The 13,353-nt window shown below is 61.9% G+C and overlaps 1 protein-coding gene across 3 annotated transcripts; it reads right to left on the bottom strand.

Annotated features, from left to right (window-relative positions):
* Positions 1-253: 253 nt before the first annotated feature.
* NAGK (N-acetylglucosamine kinase) lies at positions 254-6,203 on the bottom strand. Of its 3 annotated transcripts, XM_054653973.2 has the most exons (10): positions 6,089-6,196; positions 5,551-5,635; positions 4,584-4,682; positions 4,361-4,502; positions 4,126-4,236; positions 3,253-3,365; positions 2,568-2,655; positions 1,460-1,557; positions 1,277-1,355; positions 254-438 (listed from the first exon to the last, which is right to left on the bottom strand). In XM_054653973.2, exons 1-10 carry the CDS (start codon positions 6,115-6,117, stop codon positions 254-256), a joined length of 1,029 nt encoding a protein of 342 aa, XP_054509948.2. In that variant the 5' UTR covers positions 6,118-6,196. The 3 variants fall into 3 exon arrangements, with proteins under 3 accessions (XP_054509948.2, XP_077034023.1, XP_077034022.1); XM_077177908.1 differs by lacking the exon at positions 2,568-2,655 and having other exon boundaries at positions 299-438; XM_077177907.1 differs by lacking the exons at positions 254-438; positions 1,277-1,355; positions 1,460-1,557 and having other exon boundaries at positions 1,749-2,655; positions 6,089-6,203.
* Between the last annotated feature and the right edge of the window lie 7,150 nt (positions 6,204-13,353).

Genomic DNA, 13,353 nt, shown 5'->3' on the forward strand with positions numbered 1-13,353 from the left:
TCCCGTGTTTTGGGGCACTCTGGGGGCAGTTTTGGGGCATTGCCCTCATGTTTGGGTTGGCTCTGGGTGCAGTTTTGGGGTGCTCTGGGGGCAGTTTTGGGGCTCTGTCCCGTGTTTGGGTTGCTCTGTGGGCAGTTTTGGGGCTCTGTTCCATTTTTGGGGCACTCTGGGGGCAGTTTTGGGGCTCTGTTCCATTTTTGGGGCACTCTGGGGGCAGTTTTGGGTCCCTGTCCCCGTGTTTGGGGTGCGGCTCTCAGAACTCGTGTGTGTAGAACACGTCCACGTTCCCGGCGCGATCCAGCGGCAGCGCCGCCCCCACGTTCCGGGCCCCGAGCCGCGCCCCCCCCAGCGCCGAGGAGCGCCGCAGCCTCAGCAGGCTGAACCTGGAGAAATGGCCCTGAGCCGCCAACCGCGCCTGCTCCAGCACCGGGATGAACCCTGCGGACACCGGCACGCGCTCACGCCCCACCCCAAACACAACCCCAAACCAACCCCAAACACAACCCCAAACCCAACCCCAAAAGCCGACCCCAAAAGCCAACCCCAAAAGCCAACCCCAAAAGCCAGCCCCAAAAGTGAACCCCAAAATCCGACCCCAAAAGCCAACCCCAAACCCAACCCCAAAAGTGAACCCCAAAATCCAACCCCAAAAGCCAACCCCAAAATCCAACCCCAAAAGCCAACCCCAAAAGCCGACCCCAAAAACCAACCCAAAAAGCAAACCCCAAACCCAACCCCAAAAGCCAACCCCAAAAGTGAACCCCAAAAGCCGACCCCAAAAGCCGACCCCAAAACCAACCCCAAAAGCAAACCCCAAAAGCCGACCCCAAAAGCCGACCCCCAAAACCAACCCCAAAGCCAACCCCAAAAGTGAACCCCAAAAGCCGACCCCAAAAGCCAGCCCCAAAAGCCGACCCCAAAAGCCAGCCCCAAAAGCCAAGCCCAAAAGCCGACCCCAAAAGCCGACCCCAAAAGCAACCCCAAAAGTGAACCCCAAAATCCAACCCCAAAATCCAACCCCAAAAGCCTACCCCAAAAGCCGACCCCGAAAGCCAACCCCGAAAGCAAACCCCAAAAGTCAACCCCAAAAGCCAAACCCAAAATCCAACTCCAAAAGCCAACCCAAAAAGCAAACCCCAAAAGTCAACCCCAAAAGCCGACCCCAAAAGCCAACCCCAAAAGCCAACCCAAAAAGCAAACCCCAAACCCAACCCCAAACCCAACCCCAAACCCAACCCCAAAAGAACCCAGCCCCCGGAGGCCCCGCTGCGCTCACCCGCCCGCAGGCGCTCCCAGCTGTTCCACACGGAGCCCACGCAGACGATGGGCAGCCCCAGCTCGCCCCCGAACAGGCTCTGCGGGGTGGCCGCGCTCAGACAGGGACGGTGGCACCGCCGGGGGGGTGGGGACACCCGGTCGGGCGCGGTGGCACCGATGGCACCGCCGGGTGCGGCCTCACCTGGTGGATCTTGGGCAGCACGGCCACCACGTGGCGCGCCAGCACCGCGCCCGCCTTGGTGAAGATGTGGCAGCACAGCGGGTCACCGAGCTGGGCACCTGCGGGTGGCACCCGCGGGGACATGGGACACTCCCCTGTGCCCCCTTCCCCAGGGGTGGCACTCATGGGGACATGGGACACTCCTCTGTGCCCTTCCCCAGGGGTGGCACTCACAGGGACATGGGACACTCCTCTGTGCCCCCTACCCCAGGGGTGGCACCCATGGGGACATGGGACACTCCTCTGTGCCCTACCCCAGGGGTGCCACTCACAGGGACATGGGACACTCCCCTGTGCCCCCTTCCCCAGGGGTGGCACTCACAGGGACATGGGACACTCCTCTGTGCCCCCTACCCCAGGGGTGGCACTCACAGGGACATGGGACACTCCTCTGTGCCCCCTACCCCAGGGGTGGCACCCGTGGGGACATGGGACACTCCCCTGTGCCCCCTACCCCAGGGGTGGCACCCGTGGGGACATGGGACACTCCTCTGTGCCCTACCCCAGGGGTGGCACCCACAGGGACATGGGACACTCCCCTGTGCCCCCTTCCCTCCCCGGGCTTGGCACCTGGGTGTCCCCACCCCGAGGAGGGCAGAGGGTGCTGGGGTCAAGGTGCGCCCGGGGCAGAGAGCAGGGAGTGGCAGTGGGAGGGACAAGGGGACAAGGGGACAGGGATAAGGGGGCAGGGATAAGGGGACAGGGATAAGGAGGACAGGGATAAGGGGACAGGCAAAAGGGGACAGGGATAAGGAGATAGGGACAAGGGGGACAGGGACAAGGAGGACAGGGATAAGGGGACAGGGACAAGTGGGCAGGGCCAAGGGGGCAGGGACAAGGGGACAGGCAAAAGGGGACAAGGGTAAGGGGGCAGGGATAAGGGGACAGGGACAAGGGGGCGACAGGGAAAAGGGGGATGGGGACAAAGGGGACAGGGATGGGAAGGAGGACAGGGACAAATGGGATAGGGACAAGGGAGGTAGGGACAAGGGGGATGGGGACAAACAGGGACAGGGACATGCAGGTGACAGGGACAATGGGGTCATTCCCTGGGCAGGGGTTTCCCTACCCTCCGCCAGTTTCTGGCAAAATCCCGCAAATTTGGACTTCTCGAAGGTGCGGTAGAGGTGGGTCAGGAGCCCCATCCTGTCCGAGATCTGCGGGGTCGGGGCCAGGGGGGCCCCGGGTGAGGGCTGGGGACCCCTCCTGGGCACCCCAATGTCCCTGGGTACAGCTGGGAGCAACCCCAGGCCAGCCAGGACCCCGGAACACGGCTCAGGGCCACCCCTGGACCCCAACACCCACCCCAAAACCCTTCCAGGACCCCAATACTCACCCCAGCCCTGCCTCCAGGAGCTTGGCACCCATCCCAGAGCCCTTCCAGGGCCCCGAGACCCATCCCAACCCCCCAAAACTCCCAATACTCAGCCCAAAGCCCCTCCAGGACCCCAAAACCCATCCCAAACCCCTCAAGACCTCCGATACCCATCCCACAACACCCCCGGACCCCTACACCCATCCCAAAGCCCCTTAAGAAAGACCCTGATACCCATCCCAAAACTTCCCCAACACCCTGATACCCATCCCAGATCCCTGAAAACCCATCCCAAACCTCCCCAGAACCCCAACACCCATCCCAAAGCCCTACTAGACTCTCAAAACCCATCCCAACCTCCCCAACACCCCAAAATCCATCCCAAACCCCCCAAGAACCCCAAAACCCATCCCAAACACCCCAAAAGCCCCGGCAGCACCTGGAAGTAGTCGAACATGGCCTGCCTGACGTAGGCGACGTCGTGGGGCGGCACCTCCAGGTTGTCCATGCAGTCAAACACAATCTTGACAGCCTGGTGAGCGATCCAGTACGCTGGGAATAATGGGAACGGGGTCAGGGATCGATGGATGGATGGATGGATGATGGATGGATGATGGATGGATGATGGATGGATGATGGATGGATGGATGGATGATGGATGGATGATGGATGGATGGATGGATGGATGGATGGATGGATGGATGGATGGATGGATGATGGATGGATGATGGATGATGGATGGATGGATGGATGGATGGATGATGGATGGATGGATGATGGATGGATGGATGGATGGATGGATGTATGGATGGATGGATGATGGATGGATGATGGATGGATGGATGGATGGATGGATGGATGGATGGATGATGGATGATGGATGGATGATGGATGGATGGATGATGGATGGATGGATGGATGGATGGATGGATGGATGGATGGATGGATGGATGGATGGATGATGGATGGATGGATGATGGATGGATGATGGATGGATGATGGATGGATGGATGGATGGATGATGGATGGATGGATGGATGGATGGATGGATGATGGATGGATGGATGGATGGATGGATGGATGGATGGATGGATGGATGGATGGATGGATGATGGATGGATGGATGGATGATGGATGGATGATGGATGGATGGATGGATGGATGGATGGATGGATGATGGATGGATGATGGATGGATGGATGGATGATGGTCACTAATGGGGTCACTAATGGGGTCAATAATGGGGTCACTAATGGGGTCAGTAATGGGGTCAGCAATGGGGTCTCCCCTCCCCGGTGCCCCCCGGGCTCACCAGAGCCTTCGTCCCCCATCATGTGTCCCCAGCCTCCACAGCCGGTCTCGGAGCCGTCGGGGTTGATGAGTTTGCAGTTGGAGCCCGTGCCCGAGATGAGCACGATGCCACCTGCGGGGTGACACCCATGGGGGTGGCACGGTGCCCGATGTCACCAATGCCATCCCAGCCACCAGGGACAACGGGGGCAGGGACAAACAGGGACAGGGACAAGGGGGACAGGGCCCAGCCGCACCGTGGTCGGTGGCCGTGGCCATGGCCCCCACGGCGTCGGTGGTGATGAAGTAGCTCTGGCTCAGGTGGGGGAAGCGGCGCTGCAGCTCCTCCGTCAGCTTCCTGATGGCGTCCTGCTGGTCCCCTCCGCTCAGGGACAGCCCCTGCCGCACCCAGGGCCACCGTCACCCCTGTGGTGGCACCGGGGGGTGGCACGGGGCTTGGGGACAGCGCGGGGGGCTCACCAGGGAGCGCAGGGGCACCTGGGGGTCAGCGCCCGCCTTGCTCTTGGCCTCGGTGACCATGCGCTCGATCCTCTCCAGGCACTTGTCGGAGCCGATGAGCTGTGACACGGCCAGGGGACACCCTGAGGCCACCAAGGTGCCACACCGGGGGTCCCACGTGGCGTTTTGGACACCTTGAGGCCACCCTGGGGGTCTCACACGGGTTTTTGGACACCCTGAGGCCACCCAAGGGTCCCGCATGGGTTTTTGGGTATGGGAACACCCTGAGGCCACCCAGGGGCCATCCCATGAGGGTTTTTGGGAATGGGACACCGTGTCACCATCTGCAGTGGCTGCGTCCCACCCAGGTGTCCGTGAGTTTGGGGACAACCAGAAACAGCAACACTCCGTGTCCCACACCCTGCTCCACACCCCACATCTCCATGTCCCACACCCCATTCCGTGTCCCAAACCCATTTCCATGTCCCAAACCCAGGCCTGTGTCCCAAACTCTGCTCCCTGTCCCAAACTCATCTCCATATCCCACATCTCCACATCCCACAGCCCACTCCATGTCCCAAAGCCAGCTCTGTGTTCCACACCCCACTCCGTGTCCCAAACCCAGCACCACGTCCCAAAGCCATCTCCAAATCCCATATCTCCATGTCCCACACCCAGCTCCACGTCCCAAACCCTGCTCTGTGTCCCAAATCCAGCTCCATGTCCCACATCCTGCTCTGTGTCCCAAACCCAGCTCCATATCCCAAACCCAGCTCCATATCCCATATCTCCATGTCCCAAACTCCCTGTCCCCATGTCCCACACCCCACTCCATGTCCCAAACCCAGCTCCATGTCCCATACCCAGCTCCATATCCCATATCTCTGCGTCCCACACCCCGCTCCGTGTCCCACACCCCCTCCCCCTGTCCTGTCCCCTGTCCCCGTGTCCCAGCCCAGCCTGGGGACAGGGCTGTCCCCCAGCTCACCCAGTGGTTGGTGCAGGGTCCCTCGGTCTCGGCCAGGATTTGGCCATCCCCGGACACCAGCACCACCCTGGAGTGGGTGCCCCCGCTGCGGAGAGAGGGGGGGACACTGCCAGCACCGCCCCCTGGCCCCTGTCCCCTGTCCCACCGAGCGGGGGGACCCCGCTCAGCCCCCTCCCCAAGGGGTCACTCGGGGGGCCCTGAAATGGGGGGTGCTGACCCCCACCCGGGGCAGGAGCCGCTCCTGGGGGGTCCATCCGAGCCCCCCTCCATGGCTGCCTCCCCCCGGTTTGGGGGTGCCCGGGCGGGGCACTGGGTTTGGGGGTGCGGAGGAGCCCCCGGAGCCCCCGTCCATCGGTCCCCGTTCCCCCTGCTTTGGGGGTGCCCGGGCGGGGCACTGGGTTTGGGGGTGCGGAGGAGCCCCCGGAGCCCCCCTCCATCGGTCCCCGTTCCCCCGGTTTGGGGGTGCCCGGGGCGGGGCGATGGGTTTGGGGGTGCGGAGGAGCCCCTGGAGCCCCCCCGGCCGCGCCGCGCCCCTCACCCCTCCACGCCGCCGAACAGCGACGCCATCGCGGCCGCCACTGGCCCCGCCCCCCGCTCCCGGACACGCGCCCCGCTCCCGGACACGCCCCGGGGCGGGGCCGCGCCCACTGACACGCCCATGACCATTTATGGATATTGGCAACGCTCATATACACGCCCATTCTCATGGCCCCGCCCATAGTCCGCCCATCTCCATATATGGGCAAAGAGTATCGTCATCTAGTCCATGGCCACGCCTCCCGGTTTGGCTCCGCCCCCCGCCCGCTCCGGGTCCCTGTGGCCCCTCCCTGTCCCCTTCCGTCCCCTGCGGGGACCGCGCGATGGCACCGGGACCCCACCCGCGACACGGCCCCGCGCACGGGGCGCTGCTGCCCCACGGACACGCTCAGGACACGGCCCCGCGCGTGTGGGGCCGCGGAATGGCGCAAATCCCCCAAATCCCCCCAAAACCCACACGTGAGAAATCCCCCAAATCCCCCCAAAACCCACCCGTAAGAAATCCCCCAAATCCCCTCTGTACCCCGACTGTGAGAAATGCCCAAATCCCCCCAAAACCCACAAGTGACAAAATCCCCCAAATCCCCCAAAAATGCACCCGTGAGAAATCCCCCAAATCCCCCCGTTCCCTCCTGGCACAGAGCCCCCTCGCACTCCGCCTCTCCTTCCTGGAATCCCCCAAAGCTAATGGGGTTCCCCCCTGTCCCCTCTGTCCCTGGTGTCCCCTCTGTCCCCTCTGTTCCCGGTGTCCCCGGTGTCCCCTCCCCTGAGGGTCCCTCCGCAGCCGCTGCCGGTCCCCCCTCCCCTGGTCCCCCCTCCCCCGGTCCCCCCTCCCCGGGGCAGCGGGGTCACAGCTGAGGCCCTGCAGGGCCCCGCGGGCTCAGCAGGGGACAGAGGTGACAGTGATGGCAGCGGTGACAGCGGTGGCAGAGGTGACAATGATGGCAGCAGTGACAGCCACGTGAGCTGGCTGTACCCACCCCAGGGACAGGGAGGGAGAGAGGGGAGGGGGGAGATGGAAAACGTGAAGGGAAAAAGAGAGGGATGGATGATGGATGGATGGATGATGGATGGATGATGGATGGATGGATGGATGGATGATGGATGGATGATGGATGGATGGATGGATGGATGGATGATGGATGGATGGATGGATGGATGGATGGATGGATGGATGATGGATGATGGATGGATGATGGATGGATGATGGATGAATGATGGATGGATGGATGGATGATGGATGGATGGATGGATGGATGGATGGATGGATGGATGATGGATGATGGATGGATGGATGGATGGATGATGGATGGATGATGGATGATGGATGGATGATGGATGGATGATGGATGGATGGATGGATGGATGATGGATGGATGATGGATGGATGGATGGATGGATGGATGGATGATGGATGGATGATGGATGGATGATGGATGATGGATGGATGATGGATGGATGGATGGATGGATGGATGGATGGATGATGGATGGATGGATGATGGATGGATGATGGATGGATGGATGATGGATGGATGGATGGATGGATGGATGGATGGATGGATGGATGGATGATGGATGGATGATGGATGGATGATGGATGATGGATGGATGGATGATGGATGGATGGATGGATGGATGGATGGATGGATGGATGGATGGATGGATGGATGATGGATGATGGATGGATGGATGGATGGATGATGGATGGATGGATGATGGATGGATGATGGATGGATGGATGATGGATGGACAGGCAGGAGGAGGAGCAGGGACAACTGCAACCAGCTGGGGACAATGGCCCAGAAACCAGAGGAGGGCACAGGTGGCCCAGCATGGTCAGGAACCCTTTCCCACCTGGCAGCACCATCCAGGCCATCCCAAATCCCAAAGCCCACATCCCAAAGCCCACATCCCACACCTCGCACGGCCACGTTGCCACTGTCAGGGGTTCTGTGGTCCTGGGATGCTGGGACGGGGACACAGTGGGGCAGCTGGGCCACAGCTGGGATGAGGACACAGCCGAGGTGGAGACACAGCCGGGATGGGGACACAGCTGGGATGGGGACACAGCCGAGGTGGGGACACGGCCATCCCGGGACTGAGATCGTGTCGTGTCCCCCCCGCCCTTCAGCACGGTGTGGCGGAGTCTCCTTTCCGTGTGTCGCCTCCTCCTGGGGGCTGTGTCCGCCCCAGGCATGCGGACCCTCGGGATTGTCCCCGTTTTCCAGGCGGACCCTCGGGATTGTCCCCGTTTTCCAGGCGGACCCTCGGGATTGTCCCCGTTTTCCAGGCTGGGGGTCCCGGGCTCCGCGGGAGGAGCGAGCCCGGCTCCCCCCGGGCGGGGGAGGCGGCGGCAGGGGAAGGGTTAAGGCGGGGAGCGCGCGTGTGCAGCCCCCGAGCCCACCGCCCTGTGCCCTCATTAGCCCTGGTGGCACTAGCCTGTCTGGGGACAGCGGCGACAGGCGACAGGGGACGGCCCCTGCCGCCTTTGTCTCAACTTGTGGCAAAGTTGGAGCGGAGCTGGGAGCTGCCGGTGAGTCCCACGAGGGGACAGCGCTGTCCCCGCTGCCATCCTCGGCGCCAGGGGGACGGCGGGGCCGTGCCGCGAGTGCCCCGACCGCATCGCGCCACCCGCTCGGGGACGAGGACAGGAGCGTCCCCGCGGTGCCCTGAGCGTGTCCCCAGCCTGGAGGAGGTGGCTTCTCCCACCTGGGATCGGGTGGCACCGGCGGGACGGGCGGCGCGGGGTAAGGCACGGAGGTTTGGGGGGCTCGGGGCAAACAGGCGGTGGGACCCAGCCCGGGAATGGGGCGCGGGAACCGGGAACGCTCCAGGGACAGCCCGGTGCCAGCAGAGCCCGGGAAGGGCGGGGAGGCTCCATCCCCGCCGCTCCCGTGGGTTCCCGATGGAGGGACAGCGAGGGCAGCGGGACAGAGAGGGGACATCGGCATGAGGGGACCCGGGCTGAGCCCCCCAAAACCTGGCTGGGGCCACTCCGTTATCCCGAGCTCCACCCCGGAGCATCCGGCTGGGAGAGGAGGGAAGAAGGCCCAGGCAGGAGCGGCCCCGCTGCGGGGGAAGCGCTGATTTCGGGGGGCTGGGTGGAATTCCGGGCTCTGGATCCATCCCCGGCTGCTGAGCCGGGGTCGGAGCGGCACCAGGGACATCCCAGGGACATCTCGGGGACATCTCAGGGACATCCCGCCCGGAGGAGGAGGAGGATGGTGAGCGGAGGATCGGGAATGGGGCGGTGGTGGGGGGGGTGGGCGGCTGCCGTTGGGATTGGATTTGGGGCGCCCATCCCAGCGGGTGATCCCATCCCAAATGGACAATCCTGTGCCCGTTCCCATCCCAAATGGGTGATCCCACACCCATCCCCATCCCAAATAGACCACATGGGGTCACACCCATGCCACCGGTACCGGGAGAAAGGATCAGCCGGGAGAGCCAGGATGCAGGGAAGCAGAGCCTGTCCGTGTGTCCGTCCGTGTGTCCTTCCCTGTGTCCGGCTGCCTTCTTGCGGCTCTGAAATCCCACTGTGTTCCTGGAGATCCCAGCTGTGCTGTAAGTGCTGTCTGTCCCATTCCCAGAGTCCGTCCATTTGTCTGATTGTCCGTCCATCCATCCATCCATCCATCCATCCATCCATCCATCCATCATCCATCCATCATCCATCCATCCATCATCCATCATCCATCCATCCATCCATCATCCATCCATCCATCCATCCATCATCCATCATCCATCCATCCATCCATCCATCCATCCATCCATCATCCATCCATCCATCATCCATCCATCATCCATCCATCCATCCATCCATCATCCATCATCCATCCATCATCCATCCATCATCCATCCATCCATCCATCCATCCATCCATCCATCATCCATCCATCCATCCATCCATCCATCCATCATCCATCATCCATCCATCCATCATCCATCATCCATCCATCCATCATCCATCCATCCATCCATCCATCCATCCATCATCCATCCATCATCCATCCATCCATCCATCCATCCATCCATCATCCATCCAACCATCCAACCATCCATCCATCCATCCATCCATCCATCCATCATCCATCCATCCATCATCCATCCATCCATCCATCCATCATCCATCCATCATCCATCCAACCATCCATCCATCATCCATCCATCCATCCATCATCCATCATCCATCCATCATCCATCCATCCATCCATCCATCCATCCATCCATCCATCATCCATCATCCATCCATCCATCCATCATCCATCCATCCATCCATCCATCATCCATCCATCATCCATCCAACCATCCATCCATCATCCATCCATCATCCATCATCCATCATCCATCCATCCATCCATCCATCCATCCATCCATCCATCCATCCATCCATCATCCATCCATCATCCATCATCCATCATCCATCCATCCATCCATCATCCATCCATCCATCCATCCATCCATCCATCCATCATCCATCCATCATCCATCCATCCATCCATCCATCCATCATCCATCCATCCATCCATCATCCATCCATCCATCATCCATCCATCCATCCATCCATCCATCATCCATCCATCCATCCATCCATCATCCATCCATCCATCATCCATCCATCCATCCATCCATCCATCCATCCATCATCCATCCATCATCCATCCATCCATCCATCATCCATCCATCCATCCATCCATCCATCCATCCATCCATCCATCCATCCATCCATCATTCCTTTGTCCTTCCTTCCTTCCTTCCTTCCTTCCTTCCTTCCTTCCTTCCTTCCTTCCTTCCTTCCTTCCTTCCTTCCTTCCTTCCTTCCTTCCTTCCTTCCTTCCTTCCTTCCTTCCTTCCTTCCTTCTTTCCCTGTGTGCATCCATCCATCCCAGCATTTGCTCATCCATCCCACCATCCCTTTGTCCCTTCACCCCTCCATTGCTCCATCCATGCCTCCATTTTCCCACTCCCCACCCTCCACCCCTCCCTCCATCTCTCTCTCCCTCCCTCCACCCCACTCCCCATCCCAGGGATCTGGGCAGGGACAATGTTGGTGACATTTGCGCTCCGGCTCTGCCGCCTTCCAGCCGGACACTGTGGAGGGGACAGGAGGTGAATTCCAGAGGAGGTGAATTCCAGGGGAGGTGAATTCCAGGGGAGGTGAATTCCAGAGGAGGTGAATTCCAGGTGAATTCCTGAGGGGATCAGGAGCAGGGCTGGGAGGTGACGCTGTTGGGGCCGAGCCGCCCTGGGGTGGTGGCACTGGGGACACGGGTGGCTCCGGGCTGTTCTGGGAGGTGTCACAGAGCAGCCTCAGCTCTGAGGGCTGGGGATGAGCACCGGGATGTGGCTGTGACCTTTCCAACCGGGAATGTCACCGGTGTCCACCCACGGAGACCCTGGGCTGGACAGGGATGGGGACAGGGACAGAGAATGGAGATGGGGACAGGGAGTGGGGACAGGGACAGGGAATGGGGATGGGGATGGGAGTGGGGAATGAGGACAGGGAGTGGGACAGGGAATGGGGATAGGGACAGAAAATGGGAATGGGGACGGGATCAGGGAATGAGGACAGGGAATGGGGGATAGGGACAGAAAATGGGAATGGGGATGGGGATGGGATCAGGGAATGGGGATGTGACAGGGACAGGGAAAGGGACAGAGAATGGGGACACAGACAGGGACAGGGAATGGGAATGGGGACCGGGAATGGGGATGGGACAGGGAATGGGGACAGGGACAGGGAATGGGGACAGGGAATGGGGATGGGGACAGGGACAAGGACAAGGATGGGGATGGGGACAGGGACAAGGATGGGGATGGGGACAGGGATGGAGACGGGAATGGGGCAGGGATAGGGATGTGGGTGGGGACAGGGATGGGGACAGGAACAGGGACAGCAGTGGGGGTGGGCAGGGGGCTATGGGCGTGTCCAGGGGGACAGGGACAGGGACAGCCCCGAGGGGCGCCCATCCCCACCGGAGGGGTCGGGGCGGGGCCGATGGGGCCGCGGGCCCCGGTGGGGGCAGAGGGCAGGAGCCGAGGGGCGCCGCTCGTTAAAGCTGATCGCTCCATCGCTAATTGATATCATTAATGAGCGGGGGGAGGGGGCGGAGAATCCCCCCGGAGCGGCTCCGCCCCTCCCCCACCCGCGTCGTGCCTCAGTTTCCCCCACCCGCCCGCGGAGCGCGCGCGCGGGGACACGCGGCGATGTCACCGCCCCGCGCGTGCCACGGGAGCGGGGGCGAGAGGGGAGGGGACACGGCCGGGAATGTCCCTTGGGGTCACCCGATGAGACAATCCCTCCGGGGAGCGACCTGGGGACGCTGGTGGCACCGCCCTGGCGTCACCCGGGCTGGTGACACTGCCACGGTGTCACCCGGGCTGGTGGCACCGCCTCGGTGTCACTCGGGCTGGTGGCACCGCCTCGATGTCACCCGGGCTGGTGGCACCGCCCTGGTGTCACCCGGGCTGGTGACACTGCCACGGTGTCACCCGGGCTGGTGGCACCGCCTCGATGTCACTCGGGCTGGTGGCACTGCCACGGTGTCACTCGGGCTGGTGGCACTGCCACGGTGTCACCCGGGCTGGTGGCGGGGACAGGCGGGGCTGTCCCCACAGCGCTCCCAGCAGCGCGCGGGGCTGCACTGGGACGGACTGGGACGGATTGGGATGGACTGGGATGAACTGGGATGAACTGGGATGGACTGGGCCAGACTGGGACAGACTGAGATGAACTGGGACAGACTGCAATGGACTGGGATGGACTGGGATGGACTGGGCCAGACTGGGATGGACTGGGATGGACTGGGATGGACTGGGACGGACTGGGATGAACTGGGATGGACTGGGATGGACTGGGACGGACTGGGACGGACTGGGATGGACTGGGATGGACTGGGATGAACTGGGATGGACTGGGACGGACTGGGACGGACTGGGATGGACTGGGATGGACTGGGATGAACTGGGATGGACTGGGACAGACTGCGATGAACTGGGATGGACTGGGATGGACTGGGACAGACTGGGATGAACTGGGATGGACTGGGATGGGTTGGGATGAACTGGAAGTCTTCCAGTGCTCCCCAGGAGCTGGGCAGGAGCCCCAGCAGGAGCACCGAGGGCAGAGAGGTCCCCAAAACCCGGCTGAGGGGACACGGGAGCCCTGAAGCCGTGACAAGGGGACAGGGGACCCCAAAGCTGTGGTAGGGAGGACATGGGACCCCCAAATCTCTGCTGAAGGGAGATGGGACCCCTGAACCTC

Source organism: Agelaius phoeniceus, chromosome 4, assembly GCF_051311805.1.
Source record: "Agelaius phoeniceus isolate bAgePho1 chromosome 4, bAgePho1.hap1, whole genome shotgun sequence".
NCBI classification, from domain to species: domain Eukaryota; kingdom Metazoa; phylum Chordata; class Aves; order Passeriformes; family Icteridae; genus Agelaius; species Agelaius phoeniceus.